The sequence below is a fragment of the Microcaecilia unicolor genome, chromosome 4, assembly GCF_901765095.1.
Source record: "Microcaecilia unicolor chromosome 4, aMicUni1.1, whole genome shotgun sequence".
In the NCBI taxonomy this organism is placed as follows: domain Eukaryota; kingdom Metazoa; phylum Chordata; class Amphibia; order Gymnophiona; family Siphonopidae; genus Microcaecilia; species Microcaecilia unicolor.
In genome coordinates this window covers 89,229,598-89,249,543 of record NC_044034.1, presented here as the reverse complement: position 1 = coordinate 89,249,543, position 19,946 = coordinate 89,229,598, and the positions used below count along the sequence as shown (strand labels likewise).

The following is a 19,946-nucleotide window of genomic DNA, read 5'->3' as shown; positions in this document are numbered from 1 at the left end:
AGGGCACTTTGCACGAAGCATCCTTTACAGAATACTAGCTTAGCACACAGCTAATGGCAGTTCGGCGTGTAAATGACTCTATTCTATAACATCATCCTAAATTCTGGGAACACTCCTGACCCACCCATGTCCACACCCCCTTTCGAGTGACCACACTACAAAATTTAAGTGTACATTTGACAGAATAGGGATCAGGGCAGATCTGCATGTAAACCCAAATGACTGCCAATTAACACCAATTATTAATATTATGTTACATTTGTATCCCACATTTTCCCACCTATTTGCAGGCTCAATGTGGCTTACATAGTACTGTAGTTAATAGCTCATTAACTAGTTAGTTTATACATGGATTTGGGATTTGTGCCAAATTTGCACACCCAACTTTGGGCAACCTATACAGAATCCCCAGGACAGCGGCCAACATTTGTCACTTACATGTAGATTGTATGTACAAGCAGAACATCTACAGACAGCAGTACGTTCAGTTGTGTTAACTAGGAGCCTCTTTTACTAAATCATGCTAGCAATTACCGGTGTTGCAAATGCGTTGCAGCCCATTCATTTTTGTACCTAAAAATGTGCAGGTAAATTTTAATTAATGCCAATTAGCACCGATAATTTATTGTTAAAGCCCAATTATTGGTGCTAATTGGCGTATTATTCAATTAAACTCTGCACATGCCCAAGTTTGCACACACAATTTTTAATGCCATTTATAGAATGTGGGGTATGTGTATAAAATTCAGTATTTTTTTGCTGGCATCAGGGCCTTTTCCTTCATTTCTCCTGTCCTCCCATCTCCATGACAGTCCTGCTTCAGTTTATGTCTCTCTGTCTTGAATCCCCCCCCCCCCCCCGTCCTCCATGCAAGTCCTGCATCTCCCACTCCCTCTTCTTCTCCCCTCCCCAATCACAGTCCTCCTTACTTCTTACAGTCTCTAGCTGTACTAGGAGCAATCCAAATAGGCAGTCTCCCGCCAGTATCAGGATTTTTGCTCTGATACAACTTCTTGTTGCATCAGAGCAAAGGTCCCGATGCAGGGATGTCATGCAGGCAGAAGACTGCCTGTGTGGATAGCTGCTAGTATTGCAGCTAAAGACCATAAGGTCTCTGTCACATCTCTCTCTTCTCACCTCTTCCCCAAGGGTGCACATACATACGTCAGGAAGCCATGTTGACACACCGCCTCACAAGAAATGGGATCTAATTGGAACACGAATGTGATGTCATCTATGACATCACAGCCAACATGTGCACAAGGTAATCTGTTATTTCTGTCAACATATCTGCTGCCACAATATAAAATGAACAGCAAAAACAATTATGATAAAAATATTACCATTAAATTATTGTTTAAGTGACCCTATATGTTACTACTGGCTATGTGTACTTTAAGATTACTGAATAGTACAGAGTCACATTTGAAGTAATTTTATAAACCTGTTTCCACATGCAAAGCCTGTTTTACAGGCAGAAAAAGCTCTTGAGTTATGCAAATACATACGTATGTAAAAAGTATGCCAATGCTCGTAGGAGTTCCTGAGGGATATAGTTTGGGTGAGTTTCAATGTTATGTACAGATTTTATAAAACACTCTTGTGCACACATAGAGCGCACACACATGAACAAACTATTTCTGAAATAAATATTTTCAAATTTTTACAAAAGGAAAAATAAGAGTGTTGTTTAACAGATATGGAAGTTTGTTCCGAATCAAAACAGTCCAATACACAAAAGAACTGCCAATAACGTTTTAGAAGTGAATACCTCTAGAGGTTGGAAACTTAGCAAGTAGCGATCAGTCAGTCAAGATCTTCTGAGATTTGGCAGTGTAATTAGCTGTTAAATATGCATATACCTGATCAAAACTTATTTATGTGCAAAACATGCCAATTTAAATATTATTCTAGCTTCAAAGGGGAGCTAGTGTAATTTCATCAATACTAGAGTTGCCCTCTCAGAGGCCCTTTTACTAAGCCTCGTAGGCACCTACGGCCACCCAATGCACATCAATTTTGAGTTACCACCCGGCTACCGCGTGGCCCTTGTGGTTATTTCATTTTTGGCACGTGTCTGCCACGCACGCCGGAAAATATTTTTATTTTCTGGCACGCGGGTGGTAATCGGCATTTTACGCGCGTAGACCATTACCGCCCTGGTTACCGCGTGAGACCTTACTGCTAGGTCAATGGCTGACAGTAAGGTCTCAGATCCAAAATGGACGCGTGGCAATTTTAATTTTGCCACATGTCCATTTTCGGCAAAAATTTTAAAAAGGCATTTTTTACCGGTGCGCTGAAAAATGATTCTGCACGCACCCAAAACACGCGTCTACACTACCGCAGGCCGTTTTTCAGCGCACCTTTGCAAAAGGGCCCCTCAAATTTCCTAGACCCGTAAATCAGTTTAGTACCAGTAGTTTATATAAGTTGAATTTTTCTCATTATTTCAGTCAAAATACCAGCATACAATAAATTGCAAGAACCCAACTGCAAAAATATTAGAAATCACACTAAAAGAGCAAAATGGTCAATAGAAAAAATATAGGATTAAACAAGCCTAAGATGTTTAAGCTTAAAAAATGCTTTTTAAAAATAAACTGTTAGCTTAAGAGCTCAGAGGCACTCTGAGCACCTTAGCAGAACGATCTACAGTAAGACATTCGTTGTCATTCAAAGAAATGTCTGCTTTACTGTACCTTGGAGAAAGCTTGGACAGATCAAGAAGTGAATTCAACAGGAAAAAAAGTTGAGCATTGCTATTAATATTTTGTAGAGGGGTTGCAGAAAAGTGGCAAACAAAGTGGGAGAACATTTTAGTTTGTGATTTAAGACACACTTACTGGATGCTTTAGAGTGCAGAGTTCATATAAAACACATCCTAAGGACCAGATGTCACTGAAGATTTAAAAATCACAAGTCCTGTTAGAGTAGAGAAACCATCAACACAATTGTTCCCTTTTTTATCAGCTTCAGAAAAACATCTTTATAAAGATATCTGTTTTCCTCCAGTCCTAGGTACCTAGAGAACCCTCACTCTTAGCTCAGTACCAGAGAAGAAGGATTCACTAGAATATCAGGGGCGTAGCCAGACCTCGGTGGGAGGGGGATCCAAAGCCTGAGGTGGGGGGCACAGTTTAGCCCACCTCCCCCAGCCACTTTGGACCCCTCTCCCGCCGCCGACCACCCCTGCCGACCCTCCCCCGTCGCTGCCAGATACCTTTGCTGGCGGGGGTCCTCAACCCCCACCAGCCGAAGTCTTCTTCAGCGCCGGTCGACTCCAGCGCCTTCGCTGATGATCTGTTTCTGACTCCAGCAAAGGTACCTGGCGGCGGCGACAGGGGAGGGTGGCAGCGGGAGGGGGGGTCCAAAGTAGAGGGGGCCAGGGCTTAATCTGTGGGGGGCCCATGCCCTCACCTAGCTACGCCCCTGCACTAGATGGAGATAAAAATAGATCAGTGCCTACTGGGCCTAGATAGACACAGTAGTATAAAGATTTGCACAGGATTTCTGCAAAAACTCTTTGAGAAGATCAGAAGGAATGTGAAATCTGTAGAGACTGTGTACAACAGGCTCATCAACTGGAGCCTACTTTTGTCCTTTAGAGATAATCAATAGAAATAAAATAAAACATAGAAAAGAAAATAAGATGATATCTTTTTTTATTGGACTAACAATATATTTTTTTGATTAGCTTTCGAAGATAACCCTTCTTCATCGGATCAGAAATAAGCAAATGTTGATAAACAACAGTATATATAAGTGAAACATCAAAGTCCTTTAGAGATAATTTTATAACAGTTGACCTAACTAGGAAATTAAAATAGGGGGTTGCTTTATAAATAGAACATAGACACTTATGTATCCTTATAAAATAATATCACAAAACCTGCCACTTCCAGTTTACAGAGCAGGACATGAAAGGAAAACTGTCTGTTTTATAGCATAGTTCTGTACTTGAATCATTGTACAGTAAAATTGAGAGGAAGACACTGTCATTATGCAGCCATTTGCTGTTGATACTTTTAAGGGGCATTTTCAATATGACGTCTAAATCCAATTTTGGACATTTTGCTGAAAATGTTCAAAAAATCAAGTGGGGAACATAGTGATTTTTGAACCTGAAAAAGGTCTATCTTTCTGCTTCAAAAATGGCCATTCCCTAGACATTTGTAGATGTTTTCTGCTCAGTGCGTTTTTCTTTTGTGACCATTTTCAAAACAAACAAACAAACAGCATCCAAGGAAAAAACACACAAAAAGCTATTGGGATCTTGTGTGTGTGTTGGGGGGGGGGGGGGGTCAGCATTACTTAGTAGACTGACCACATAGACATCTCAGCAGAGCAGTGGGGCAGCCTAGGGGGCACGGCAGTGGACTTCACAGGAAAGGCCCTAGGTACACGTCTCATCATTACCCCCTTATATTATATGGGGAACCCTCCAAAACCCACCAAAAACCTACTGTACCCACTGTACACCACAACAATAGTCCTTATGGCTGCAGGTGTCACCTGTATGTGGGTACAGTAGGTTTTTGGTGGGTTTTAGACAGCTCAAACGTTCTACCACAAGTTTAACAGTTAGAGTGGGATATGGGACCTGGGTTCCCTTCTCCACAGTGCACTGACCACTAGGCTACTCCAAGAACCTGCTTGCTGCTGTAATAGGACTGGCCATAACATCTGACGCTATCATTGAGTTCTCGTGAATGAGGGAGACGGTTGCTGTGTTTCTATCTACCCTGCAAGCTGCAAGGCTGACTGTTGCTGCTTTCATTGGATTTTAGCTCTATTGCGTGTTTGTGCCTTTTGGGACCGCGATAGTTGTTTTAGCCCCTGCCACAGCCTCTAGTGAGGCAAAATGTGGCACCGTCGGGACTTTTTTACAGAGTGGCACAAATAAAGCCTATTTATTATACTAAGACATGTGTTCTGCTCTTCTTTGGACTAACTTCTAGCCTTGGACATTTTTGCTTTGTTCTGTTATAGCAGAAAAACGTCCAAGTTCTGGGAACATCCAAATCCTGCCCCCAACACACTCCATTGTGATTTGGATGCACTGCAGATGAACTGAATAGAAAAGCATCTTAAAAATGGGTTTCAAAGGAGGAGGGTGGGAAGCAGAGGGGGGATTGTAAAAGCACAAATCACTTGTAGAAAGCATATCTATGTACTGATAACGTTTTTGTCTTTCTTTCTTTGCTTGTATACGGGTGTATTTGGTTGATAATAAACAAGATTTTTAAAAAATGGGTTTCAAAAATAGTGGTTTGGACGTTTTTGACAAAAAAATGTCCATCCGCCGCTTTGTGCCACTTTTTGGATGCTTGTATGAGGGATGATGAAAGTGGTTTTGCAAATAAATATTTTGCAGGCAATCAGTCCTCCTGTGAGATTCTTAGGCTAATATCTTTGGAGTCACAGATCTTACACATCTTTTAATCTCATGCAGCATATTGAAAAGGCTCCTAAGACATTCTGTCACTAACTTGTCTCAAATGGAAACCCACTGGACAGTACTCCTCTCTGAACTGGAACAAATGCATCATGAAAATCTGTGTTATCTTAACTGCTTGCACAAATACAATGAATGCAAAAATGTGTCTAAAATGTTGAAATCTCCCTCAACACTGTGACATACCTTGTCTTCAAAGCTTTTGGAAAGACTGACTCATGCTGTAATATTATGTGAGAGACATTATGAGGGCATTTTGATATTGCTGTTTTATTCTATTATTAAAATCATCTTGTTTTTGACATTGGGATTTATATCATTATACCTCTGATCAGCCCTGAGAGCGAAATATGGCCGCGTCAGGTTTTAAATAAAAGATTACATCTTTCAAGGACCCTTTTTATCTGTGGTAATACTGCCCTTTGTCTTCAAAGCTTTCCGTATACCCATGGACGTCTCTCATAAATAATACTTTGTTATCATGGCTAACTATAAACTTATCACGACTCACGCCTTATTGGTCTTATACCTGAAAGTCCTTAGCTGATCTCTTGCTTTACATTCAGGTTTCCACCATTATACAGATCCTCTGTGCTTGTTCCATACTTTCTTACATTCTGTTCCTGTGTTTGTCCTCATCACCTCCATGAGAAGGCCATTCCGTTTAGCCAGCATCCTTTCCATTTTAAAGTTGCATCTGGGTCTACTGTCCTCTAGGCTGATGGTTCTCAAACCTGTCTTGCGGGACTACCACCAGTCGGGTTTTCAGCATATCCCTAATAAATATGAATAAAAGATATTTGCATGCCTGTCACCTCCATTATAGGCAAATGTCTCTCATGCATATTCATTAGAGGTATGCTGAAAACCCAACTGGCTGGTGGTCCCCCAAGACACGTTTGAGAACCATTGCTCTAGGCTGACGTCACTTTCTTTGACACAATATTTCACTTCTTCCAAACAGGTCAGTTTCTTTTCCCTTCTTTATACTTAAAGGTCTTTGAAGGTGTCTGTCACATCCCCCTCTTCACCTCTTCCCCCACGTTACACATACATAGGTCATATACCTTTTGTTATTGTAAGGCAGGTTCTCCCAGATTTCTGGAGGCACATAATAAGGTGTTCCAACATAGGTACGAGCATAGGCCATCGAACTAGTGGGAACAAGGACAAAAGGAAATTCAGCTGACTGCATTACTAGCAGCAAAGGGCTTTTTCAGTAACAGTCCAGCATTTAATCCATACCGTCGATGCTACCAAGGAGATTTGCGTACCTGCGAAGAAGCCGCGCAGATCCAAAGTCTCCCAATTTTACAGTTCCACTCTGGGTGAGAAATACATTCTACATTGAAAAAACAAAAAGCACGGCATGAACCCATATGACCTAAAGGAAGCAGAGAATACAGAAGCCAAACAATTAACATACACAGAGCAAAGAAAATAAAAGAGAGAGTATATGTGTGTGTCCTAAAGTTAGAACATCAGGGATGCTGTGGGACAGAGAGGAGAGCTCATTGAGATAGTGAGGACAGCCAAAGTACCATAATTCAACATATAAACCCAAAACATTTTGGAGAGGTGGGGGAAGGGCTGGAAAGCAGGAAAGGCCTAGCCTTTCATTCTATCCAGCTTAGCCCATGCCATGCACCCTACGTACCTTGGACTTGATGTCTCTATGCAGCACTAGTTGGTCATGAATATGTTGCACAGCAAGGCACATTTGTACAAACCAATGAAGTATCTGTTAAAAAAAATGGGGGGGGGGGGGGCTCTGAAGAATAACTGTAACAGAAAATGCTGAACATTAATGTAGTAACACTATTGAATGAACAGGTGAGAAAAAAAATTGAGGGTCCTGTTCCTTCTTTCTACCACAATAATATAGAATTCTGGTGGCAGTACATTGTTCTAGAAGAAACCTGTTGGTAAGTAAGTTCAAACCACTACTAGATCTAGGATTAAATCTTCACAATCCAGAGGGGTTGTACCTACCTTCACAAGGCTTCTAATGCTAAAGATAAAGAGGGATTTTCTTTTCTGGTAGTAGGCAGAAGAGAACAGAGAGTTTCTCAATTAAGTTATCCCCCAAAATATGGGAATAAATATATCTTAAGAGATATTGGCACCTCCCAAATATAAGAAAACAGCACAATGCAACCTTGAATAAGTATTTTTAACACAGATGGAGGCATCTCTCTCAAATCTGACAAAAAAAAAAACAAACAAACCCAAAACAAAACAGTCTATAGAATTGTGAATTCTAACAACTTTTATTTACTGGATTTCAAAAAGGTGCCATTTACTCTATATGCAAATCCATACGGAAGCCAGAAAAATACCCAGTCACTAGCAAGAAAGGCCATTAGCACTCAATTTTGTATATTCCATCTAATATAATAATTTGCTCCTCCAACGTTCCGAGGAGGCTACCTGAATTCATAACCATCTCCTGACGTCACTCTCCCCCAGTAGAAGCCTGCGTGCCTGACATCAGGAGATGTTACTGTGGTTGCCTCTGTCTCGCTGTCATCGGACTCTGCATCAATGCCACTCTCCTCCGCAACCCCACGTCCCTCTCACTTCCCGCTCAGGTATCGGTGCCGGTCATTCCATCTTCACTTACCAAGTCAGGGTTACGGCGGCCGCCAGCAGCGGTAAAAGGCGTGCAGCCTAGGCCTGTTTCTCTGTCTCAGCTGTGGTCCTGCCCTTGCAGAAATAGGAAATGAGGGCGGGACCACAGCTGAGAGAGAGAAAAAGGCCGAGCCTGCAAACCTTTTACTGCTGCTGGCGGCCGCTGTAACCCCAAAGAGGTAAGTCAAGATGACTTTCAAACTTCGTAGGGAGGGGGCCTGGAACTGGAAGGGAGGGAGGGAGGAAGGGAGGGACGACGACCCTGGAACTGGGAGGGAGAAAGGAGGAGGGAGGGAGGGAGGGAGGGAAGGGGGGCCCTGGAACTCGAAGGGAGGGAGGGGACGACCCTGGAACTCGAAGGAAGGGAAGGGACAACCCTGGAACTCGAAGGGAGGGAGGGAGGGAGGGGGGTGGCACACACTCTCAATCTCACACACACTCACACCCAGTCTCACTCTCTCACACACACACACACACACTCGCACATTCACTCTCTCGCTCTCTCACACAGCAGGGGCGTAGCCACGGGTGGGCCTGGGTGGGCTCAGGCCCACCCACTTCTGCCCAAGGCCCACCCAGGAATGGTGCACTGACTCGCTGTCCCCAAGTTGCATCCGTAGCTGGTTCGCTCCCTTCCCTCCGCTCCCACAGCGAGTCCTTCAATTGTTTTGTTTTTTATTCGGTAGCGGTGCTTCCAACTTAAGACCCCCCCCCCCGGAAGGTCATCTGTGTCTTTTTCCTCCCTTCTGTTGCTCCTTTCCCTGTGCTCCCACCTCGTTCCGCCACTTCAGGTTTTTTTTCTCCCTGCTTCTGCCGCGGTGCTTCTAACTGGCGTGCGCAGGCGATTCACACACACAGGGTGGGCTTCAGGGTTCGCTCTTCCGCATCCCGCCCTCTTCGATGCAACTTCCTGTTAGGGCAGGACGCACGCGGCAGAGGGAACCTCGGAGCCAGCTCGTATCTGTGAATCGCTGTGCAGTGCACGCCAGAAGCACCGCGGCAGAAGCAGGGAGAAAAAGAAAACTGAAGTGCCGGACTCGCGGAACGAGGTGGGAGCACAGGGAAAGGAGCAACAGAAGGAAGGAAAAAGACACAGATGACCTTCCGGGCGGGGGGGGGGGGGGGGGGGGGGTCTGGAGAGAAGGGAGAGAAGTGCTGCCCTGTGGGAGGGGCAGGCTGGGTGCTGGACATATGGGGGGGGGGGCTGTAGGGAGAGAGGGGCTGGAGCTGTGGGGGGGAGGGGCTGGAGGGAAAGAGATGCTGGAGCTGTTGGGGAGGGGCTGGAGGGAAGGGAGAGAAGTGCTGCCCTGTGGGAGTGGCTGGCTGGGTCCTGGACATATGAAGGGGCTGTAAGGAGAGAGGAGCTGGAGCTGTGGGGGTAGGGGCTGGAAGGAAAGAGATGCTGGAGCTGTTGGGGGAGGGGCTGGAGGGAAGTGCTGGATCCATGGGGGTAGGCTGGAGAGAAGGGAGGGGGGGTACTGAACTTAGGGGGGGGGGTCTGGAGGGAAGGGAGAGAAGTGCTGCCCTGTGGGAGTGGCTGGCTGGGTCCTGGACATATGGGGGGCTGTAAGGAGAGAGGAGCTGGAGCTGTGGGGGTAGGGGCTGGAAGGAAAGAGATGCTGGAGCTGTTGGGGGAGGGGCTGGAGGGAAGGGAGAGAAGTGCTGGACCCATGGGGGTAGGCTGGAAAGAAAGGAGAGGGGTACTGGACTTGTGGGGGGGTCTGGAGGCAAGGGAGAAAAGTGCTGGACCCATGGAGGTAGGCTGGAGAGAAGGGAGAGGGGTACTGGACTTGTGGGGGGGGGGGGGTCTGGAGGGAAGGGACAAAGGTGTTGTACTCATGGGAGGTGGCGGCTGACTGGCAGGAAGGAAGAGAGGTGCTGAATCTGGGAGAAGGGAAAGGAAAGAGGTACTGAAGGCAAGGGATGAAAGAACAGGGAGTCAAATACTAAACACACAGAACAAGTGAGAAAAGGAAAGAGGGCAGGCAAGCCAAATGCGGGCGGGGGGAAAGAGGGAGGGGAGAGAAGCTGGATGGGGAAAGATAGTGGCACAAAGATGGATGGTGAGCATGAAGAGAAAAGAAATGCCAAATGGACAGAAGACCCTAGCGAGAGAAGAGAAGTCAGTGGTTAACAGAAACCAGAGCCTGGGATGAACATTATTTGGAGAAAAAAAAATGACCAAACAACAAAAGGTAGAAAAATATTTTTATTTTCTATTTTGTGATTAGAATACGTCAGATTTGAAATGTACATCTTGCCAGATGTGATGTTAGATATGGCTGGGGCCCAGGGCAGAAATCTAGGAGGGACCCCAGAGCACATTATCAGGCTGCACCTTCTTCAAGTTTTGGCAGGCTTGGGGCTCTCTCTGGCCAGGTGGCCAAGGGCAGTTGCTCTAGCTGCACTCCTCTAACACCATCCCTGGCATGTGTCATCTTTATTTTTTGCACAGTATAGGCATAGGAGCTAACTTTTCAAAATTATTGGGGGTGCTAAGCCCAGTGGAAATAACCCCTCCCTGGACACATACAAGGAATTTTCTCAATATTGGGGGTGCTCAAGCACCCACAGCACCCACAGAGTCAGCTCCTATGAGTATAGGAGGAAATGCATCTCTTTCTATTTCTCTGGTATTGTACTACATGAAAAGGCTGGCTTCTTGGGATTTCGGTTTAATTGATGTTTATATTTGTGGTCACCTATTCTGTATTTGGCATTTGTGTTCTGTGTGTGTGACCAAGGTATTCTTATAGTATGAATTTTCTATGTAGCATTCTGTAGTAATTTGGCTTGTTCAGTTTTCCTAATAGATGTTGATATTTTAGGGCATCACTGTAATATTTAGGGCGCTAAAATATCGTAGGTGGAATCCTTGTTTTGGGAGCTAGTGCTGGAATGATAGATTTGATCTAGGTTCTGAGTAGCTTGAATTACTTTACACGTCTGTTATTGAGATTACACAAGAGACAAATATGTATTTGGTGAGTTTTATGGGGAAGTGTCCTAGCCCTGCTCTGCATCCACTGTTGGGGAAGGGCCAGGGGGTTCTGTGGATGCAGAATGTATTTGGCTTCAATACCATATAAGACAGAGCTTCCGAAACTGTGGGTTGGGATACCAAATGGGGTCACAAAACCCACATTTGGGGTCACAACTTGAGTGGGCTGTCTATGGTACATTGTTCTGCACCTCCAGGGGGGGGTCACATAATTTTATTTGGCCACTATTATGGGGTTGTGGCCACAAAAGAATTGAAAAACCCTGATACAGGAGAAGCATAAATGTGTTGGGGGACCATGGCTCAATGGGGACTGAAGAGTGCAGTCTTTTGGACTTCCCTCTAGCTTCAGTGTGGCCTGCACTGCTACCCTCATTGAAGTTATTGGGAGCAAAGTAGGGGTGGAGCATGGGGTGAGGCAGAGCACGGGTGCATCAGGTGGTGGGTTTTTCTCTTTCAGAAAGTTGGTAACCCTAGTGCCCACCCATCCAACCTGTTGGTCCACCCAAAAATTGCCTTCTGGCTACGCCACTGTCACACAGTCACTCTCACACACACTCTCTCAAACATACACACACTCCGAGGAAAACCTTGCTAGCGCCCGTTTCATTTCTTTCAGAAACAGGCCTTTTTTACTAGTGTTAAATGCTTAACAATCAGGAATCAAGATTTTCCAGTTACCAAGTTTAGCTCTCACCTTTTCTTCAGGAAACAGCTTTCCTCCCTGCCTTTTAACTGTCTGCAGGAGGTCCCCACCATCGCAGTACTCCATCACTATATGGAGGTGACCGTCAGCTGCAGGCAAACAGCACTAATGTGAGAGATCACTTCAGACTTGGGGCCTAGTGTTTCTTTAGCACAGTTAATTAGGCCTTGCATGCATGCTGCACAAGTGAACATAGTAGATCATTTCCTAACCTCTCAGTAAAGCATTATATGGCTCCTTAACCCTTCTTCCTCTGGTGCATCTCCTAACATTTGTTCAAAAGTCATTTCTACCAATTCTGAGAAATGTATTTTTTAGCATCTCGTTTTAAATATAGCCATCAGTAACCAGCTCCGGTTTTTCCCATTTGTGGCCATGTTTCTCCTTCTGTGCTACAAAGTCAAATTTCTACTGGATGAAGTGCAATGACAACAAGAGAGAGCTCCAGAGATTGGCTAAGCAATTTTAGGAGAAAGATGCACAATGTCCAAGACCTTGAGTTCACAGAACTGAACTGAGGCCAGGGAAATTCAACATCAACGAAAATACAAAACAGCAGTATTATTCCAAGTACTAGGTCAGAATACTTACCGTGTTTTTCGGACTATAAGACGCACTGGACCATAAGACGCACCTAGGTTTTAGAGGAGGGAAATAGGAAAAAAATATTCGGACTATAAGACACACTTTTTCCCTCCTCTAAATCCTAGGTGCTCCGGTGCGTCTTGTCCGAATCCCTCCCTCCAAGTTCGGGATCGCCCTCCCTAGGGTTACCTCCCCTCCCCCCCCCCCAGCTCTGTCACCACCTCTCCCCTTACTCACGCGATCTTCCCTGGTGGTCTAGTGACTTCGGGGCAGGAAAGAGCCCCCTCTTTCCTGCCCAGCGCGCTGCTCTGCATCCTCCTGTATGCTGCCTGTGAGGCTGTGACGGTCTCGGCGAGATTCAAAATGGCCACTGAGAATTGAAGTGGCCTCGCGAGACTTCAATTTTCAGCGGCCATTTTGAATCTTGCCGAGACCGTCACAGCCTCACAGGCAGCATACAGGAGGATGCAGAGCAGCGCGCTGGGCAGGAAAGAGGGGGCTCTTTCCTGCCCCGACGTCACTAGACCACCAGGGAAGATCGCGTGAGTAAGGGGAGGTAACCCTAGGGAGGGCGATCCCGAACTCGGAGGGCTGGAGGCCTGCTAAATCTCTACCTTCTGACTATAAGACGCACTCCCCATTTTCCTCCCAAATTTGGGGGGAAAAAAGTGCGTCTTATAGTCCGAAAAATACGGTAAGTAAAAGTAAAAATAAATGTATATTTTAACACTTAAGTAAAGATAGAGTGAAAAACACATTTAAAAATTTAGTTATTACTTAATATAATACTTTCTGAGTAAAAAGTAAAAGCACCGCAACTACAATGAATGCAACTATTGTTAACATTTTTATCCCAACAACTTTACTGCCCTACAATTCAATCCACTTTGCTTTTAGTAAATCTACATTTTTGAAAATGACTGTCATTCATGCGAGTGTACTTATGAGTCATTAATCCAGCATAGCTGAAAAGGTTTTCAACAATAGCACTAGTAGAAAGTGGATTGTTCAGTCTGATAAAAAGTTCCTTCAAATCAGGCCAGATTACAATATTAATACCGATGTCTTCTGACTGCGTCTGCAGATTTGAATCAAGGGAATCTCTGAAACACTTGAGTTCCATGTACTTTACCATCATTATTGTCATTATTATCTGCATTAGAAGAAGTGCTATCTAATTCAACACATACACCTTCACTTCCATCTTCATGATCATTGTCATGCTGTCTAATTCAAAGAAGGCTTTCACAAAGTTTCTCTAACAATTTTTTGTTTGACGGCAAACTCTATTGGAATATCTTTGAGAACTGATGCAAGAATGTCAAATGTGTGGGAACCCTGTAGTCTTAAGGCCAGATAAGCAGGCTTTTTCTCTAAAGACTATCAGTCCAATGGACAGTCACCCATGGAATGACCAGCAGTCTGTTATTGTAGAGACATATATCTGTTCACCAAGAATTGCTAAAAGCCCCAGTTTCATCTCCACTTTAAAGTGACAAAACTCATCACTGTTCTGTTTGGCTAAAGACCAGTAACCAATTCAACAAACACTGGCAACTCCACTGTTCTTATAGGCTATATTCGCTGAACAGCAAAATTTAAGATGAGATGATCCAATGTTTATGTGATGAGGTTTGCAATAGCAAAATCCTATTCCCAGTTTTGCTGCTTCATTTGGTTTACTGTGGAATCATCATTTACATCTCATTTCCACATTTACTTTTTACTTTTAACTGCAAACATCAGATGTAACTGAGTAAAAGTAGTAAATGTTGGTGAAATTATTACTTCAGTAAAAGTAACAAATGTTATCCTGTACTTAAAAGTAACAAAATTTATACTTAAGTACAGTAACTAGTCACATTTACTTAGACACAACACTGCAAAACAGTCAAAAATCAAAGAAGAGAGGGAGAAACCACCTACCAAGGAATGAAGCAAGATTCTCCTTACTTTTTTTCCCTCTTAGTGTAAAATTAATATAAAATTATGGTTATTGTTCTCCTACTTTAACTGCCTCTGGCATGTTTGTCTCATTGACTTCTTAGTTATGGATTGCAATAAGTGAAATATGTAAAAAGGCCTTAACTAGAAGCTGGGGGGGGGGGGGGGGGGGGGGAGAGAAGGGTAAAAATTGATGTCTTGGTGTCTTTTGGTGTTATGCTGACAAGTTCACATTTTATATAAGTTGATAGTATTTGACCAAGTTAATGGTGTGTATAAAATTTCAATAAAGACGGAATGATTAAAAACACAAAAAAAACATCCATTTGGCAGGCTCTAGCTGGTCCTGCTGCTTTAAAATTTGCTTCCTACAGGAGTTTAATTTGCACTTTGGACAGCATGAATGTACACAGTTTTGAGGCTGACAATGACATGCAGAATGCAACCTAAAAGTCTATCTGCTGAGGGTCCCTATTTTCCCTTCTCTTCTTCTTAAAAAAATAAATAAATAAATAAAATGGACTAGGAGAGCTAAATCGGGGCCCATCAAACTTGACTTTTAAAGAAGTTGTTCAAAAATTGCAAGCCCACTTCCCAGGTCCCCACTGATGATTGCAGTGACATCATGCCAGTGAAGTGATGCTCAAAGAGTAGGAGCCACCCCATAGTCCCTAGCAAAACTCTGTGGTGCCATGAAAACAATTCCCAGTAGCAAAAAGGTCCAAGATGTCTGCAGTAGTCGTGAGAAGCAAAGAATAGGATTCTTTGAATACATTAAAAGACTTGTAAGAGAAAGATCTGGATGCATTTATAGCTCTCCTAGAACAACCCTTCTATTTTAGTTTTGTGGGGGGAATAGGGTCTCTCTCAGACAGACACACATCAGAAAGAGTTAACCAAAATCTTAGTGCTGAGGTGCAAATAAGTGTCCCTAGCAAAATACTTTATATTTAGGAGCAAATACATTCATCAATGTGAGTGTTGAAGAGTAGACTGGTCTCTCTGTTTGGAAGTAGGAAGGGGAGTTTTATTAGTTTTAATATTTCTTTTATGATGAGTATGGAGAATGTTTTTTTGGTATTTGGATATGTTGGTTTTCAATTATGGGGTATGGTATATGAAGGACAGCTAGGAAGTGTTAATGTTTAGTGAGGTGGGGGGAGGCTGATGAGGGAGGGTTGTGGCTTGGTTCTTTCTGTTTTGTCCTGTATACTTCTTCAGTAGTTTTTATCATCTAGTAGATGGTATGAACCCCCCCCCCCCAAAAAAAAAAAAAAAAACAAGAACCCATTTTCAATTAGAATAGTACAGTGATTCCCAAGCCTGGTCCTGGAGGCACCCCAGCCATTTAGGTTTTCAGGATGTCCACAATGAATATTCATGAGACAGATTTGCATGGTGTGAGGCAGTACATGCAAATCTCTCTCATGAATTTTTATTGTGGACATCCTGAAAACCTAAATGGCTGGGGTGCCTCCAGGACCAGGTTTGGGAACCACTGGAATAGTACTTACTTTTCAAACTAGAGACCTATGATGAGACAGTTTTCTGTCTGGTATACTGAATCACTGGTTAAGACAGATTATTTAATGTCTGTGACTTCACCTGAATGTAGAAAATCCTTAGTAAAAGTCACAGCTTCTTCCTCTCATAAAAAAAGAGGAGCAGGCTGGCACACAGTCCACATGCCAGAGTTTCTTTATCATATTACCAGAAATGAAATTGTAACAAAATGTTCCTTTTCAAATGTATTATTTTACCTACTTATTTTATTTAAGGCCTCTTTTACCAAACCGCACTAGGTATTCCTGGCATCGCTAGTGTGGCTTGGTAAAAGAGGCCCTTAATTTCTTATTTAGTACCTGAAAGCTATTGAACTGTTGTACATTCAGGTATAGTAGGTACTTTTTGGTCCCTGGAGGGTTTACAACCTGAGTTGGTACCTGAGGCAATGAACGGTTAAGTGATTTGCCCAAGATCACAAGGAGCAGCAGTGAGATTTGAACTGGGCTCCCCTGGTTCTCATAATGCAAAATTCAAAAACGTTCCTTGAAAAGACTAACCACATTAAAAAATACAAAAAAAAACTTACTGTAAATTAAATATCTGTAATTTGAGCCCAATCACTAATACTCCCACAACACAAACAAAACCCACAACAGTCTAATTTCTGAAACCTGAAGACAAGAGAAACTAAAATGGTCTATGGTACATACCTTCGAAAGACTCCAAGAAGGCAACGATATTGGGGTGCTTCATTTTAGCTAAAAGAACAGCTTCCTGCCTGCAATTCTGGATGGCACCTGCAGACTGAATAGAAAGGGCTCTCTTATTTAACTTTTTAAATATTTAAATGCAGCTCAAGGGGCTTCTTTTTCAAAAGAGAAAAACATCCACAAAGTGGCATGTGTGCTTCTGGACATTTTTCTCACAAAAACATCCAAGTTGGTATTTTCAAAATCAATTTTTAGACTTTTTCTTTGAAGGCCATCAGAAGTGTGTTCAAATCAAGAGGGTGTCCCCGGGGCATGTTAAGGGTGGGATTTGGGCGTTCCTAACACTTAGGATGTTTTTCTGCCATAATGGAACAAAACAAAACTATCCAGGACTAAAACTAAGATGTTTTGCACTAGACCTGTTTTTATAATGAATAAGGCATAAAAAGGTGCTCTAAATGACCAGATGACATACCAACACTTAAAAGTTAACCAAAAGAGAAAAAAGTATAGAAAAGACTGAGACTGAAGGGCTCACCACCTTCCACCTGCTGGAGACTGAGATTACTGGATCTTTCTCTAGCTGGCAAGGGCTCTTATTGGCTGGCTAGAGTCACAACGTTTTTCTCAGTCTCCACCTGCTGGAAGGTGTACACAACCCATCTGTCACATTCTGGACCAGTCCGGAGGGACACTAAGGAAGAGAGCAATGGTGACATGTGTACCTGGGAGCTTTTATTTGAAATCCACTGAAGTGCCCCCTAGGATGCCCCACTGCTCTCCTGGGATGTCTGTGTGGCCAGTCTACTAAGAATGCTGGCTCCTCCTACATCCCAATGGCTTGATTTTGTGCATTTTGCACGTGGACGTTTTTTTTCTGAAAATGGACCAAAAAGATAAATGCATAGAGCACAAAAACATCTAGCAAATAGCCATTTTCAAAAAAAAAAGTGATAGACATTTTTCTGTTTTGAAAATGGCTATATGCCCTGTCATGCAACGCCTAGCCATCTGCCTGGGGTTACCCTGCAGCCAATTAGAGGGTCTATCCCCAGCACAGCTCAGGTCTGCCTGCACTGCCGCTTGTGCTCTACACTTGCACCCTCCTCCCACCGACTGGGTCACAACCACCTCTGGGAAAGTCTCCCGCTCTCATATTATCCCCAGTGAATTCTAGGTTACTGGGACCACACTTCCAGTGGTCCCACAGTTCCCAGAAAGCACTCACACACCCAACACACAAACAACCAGGATTCTTTATCAGTCCAGACAGGCAGAGACAACAAACTAAACAGGTTTATTATCACACTTGAACAATAAACAAAAACAAATGTGTAATCAGCAAACAATAACTGGTAATTGAAATATGGATCAACACTAAACATTTGTTTACTTCCTAGAAAGTACCTGGGAGAGATCAGGACATATAGCTGTTCTCACCAGTTATCAAATATAACTGCTTTTTTACAGGGCTTCAGCAAAGAGCTCTCTCACTCTCTCTCTCCTCCTGGGCTGAAACTGAAGCAACAGCCAGCAACTGCTGGGTAATTTCAAACTCCAGGCCAATCAGAGCCCAGTCAACAAGTTTTAAAAGTATACTGTAGATTCACTTCTTCACTGAGTGAAACTAAAAGAGGGCACTCACTTTTCCAACAGCTTTAACATAAAACATGCACCACCTGCTGGCCAAACTAGAGAAATGCACGTGAAGGTTTAATCACGGCACTTTTATAGGTTTAAAATCACTGTTTTGTCATGCTCCTCACTTGAAATTTAGATATTTGTAGCAAAATGTCCAAAGCTGTATTTAGACATCATATTGAAAATGCTCCTCCACATTTTTCCCTGTACCCTGAGAGCTTACAATCTAAGGAGCCCTTTTACTAAGCTGTGCTACAAAGTGGCCTATGCTATGACTAGTGCATGGGTTTCCCACGTGCTGAGGCCACTTTTAGCATGACTGTAAAATGGACACATTTCCTAATTCCCCCATTAATGGCCATGAGCTAATTTCCCAATTAGCACGTGGCCATTAGGACGGAAGCCCTTACTGACATCTATTTTCTAGGCAGTAAGGGCTCCCTCACTAACCACGTGCTAATTGGCATGGTGATGTAGCTGTGCTAAAAGATTAGTACTGAGCATACCTACTCTCTGCCCCCAAACACACCCCCAGTGTTAAAATATAAAAAGTATTTTTATATTTTTTAGCATGTGGGAAGTGTGCGCCAATGCGAAAACTATTGTGGGATGCCTGAGCGCACTGTAGTGCTTTTTAGCCTATGGTAAGCATGTGTTAGAGCTTACTGAAGTTTAGTAAAAGGGTTCCTAAGTTTGTACCTGAGAAAATGGAGGGTTCAGTGTCTTGCCCAAGGTCAAAAGGAGCAGCAGGATTTGAACTGGGCTTCTCCGAGCGTCAGCTCGGTGCTCTAACCACCACTACTACTACTTAACATTTCTAGGTCATTCCTCCACCCCACTTTTACATGGATGCAGTTACACGGGTTTATACTATAGCACTAGTGTACTGCTGCCACTCAACAAGGCCAGAAACATGAGAAACTACAGTTTCAATCTTTACAGCTTACATAGAAACACAGAAAATAAAATCATGCAGCCAATTGAACTGCTCAGCTCCACTATCCTGTCCTCTCCCTCAGAGGCCCCATGCTCATTCCATGCTTTCTTGAATCAGTTACAGTCCTTGTCTTCACTAGGCTTTCCATAGACATTTTTCCTTAGATTTCTCCTGAGCCTACCCTCTTTTGTATTTGTACCTTGAAGTAATGCTATCCAATTTGCGATTTGAATCAATTCGCAGATTTGTTTTTGGTGAATCAATTTGTTTTTTTTTAATTAGCTTGATTCACCGTGCATACCTTTTAAAACTGTTGTTCTTCGTCAGCAGTGAGCACAAACTGGTAGCAACACTGCTCACGCCGGATGCACAGCTTTCCCAGTGACACGACTTCCTGTTTCTGCAGAGGCGGGAATACATTAGAGGGAAGGCTATGGGGCCCGTGGCAGCAGTGCACTCATTGGTTGCTCCTGCTTGCTGCCAGAGAAGATCAAAGTACAAAACTGTATTCATGCTTAGCAGTATGATGTATGCCAAGCTTTCTGATAAAGACTGGGACTCCAGAACCCCTTCTGTATAATTCTGTGCACAGAGCTTTCCAAAATGTGACCATTAGTGTGAATTCTTGTTGAACTGGAGACTTTTTCAGTAACACTGCTCCAGCTGAATAGGAATTGTGCGTGGAAAGTCAGCACAAATTAGGTGGGCCAACGGGTTTCTCAATGCCATCTTTTACTGTGTAATGAAATGGAGGCCTGTTAGAATTTACAGTTTCTACCTCTCATTTAGGTCCATATTTTCATTTTACAGAGCTGCATCTGGTCCCA

At 43.4% G+C, this 19,946-nt stretch overlaps 1 protein-coding gene across 4 annotated transcripts in view; it reads right to left on the bottom strand.

Moving 5' to 3' along the window:
* Positions 1–19,946, bottom strand: part of NEK3 (NIMA related kinase 3) — a 54,993-nt gene that overhangs the window by 23,380 nt on the left and 11,667 nt on the right. For all 4 annotated transcript variants that reach the window (XM_030199406.1, XM_030199407.1, XM_030199408.1 and 1 more), the window contains 6 exons: positions 16,542–16,635; positions 11,788–11,885; positions 7,116–7,199; positions 6,733–6,800; positions 6,526–6,612; positions 2,847–2,901 (listed from right to left, as the gene is read on the bottom strand). In XM_030199406.1, the coding sequence (XP_030055266.1) occupies positions 2,847–2,901; positions 6,526–6,612; positions 6,733–6,800; positions 7,116–7,199; positions 11,788–11,885; positions 16,542–16,635 (486 nt within the window). The remainder of the gene's footprint in view (positions 1–2,846; positions 2,902–6,525; positions 6,613–6,732; positions 6,801–7,115; positions 7,200–11,787; positions 11,886–16,541; positions 16,636–19,946) is intronic.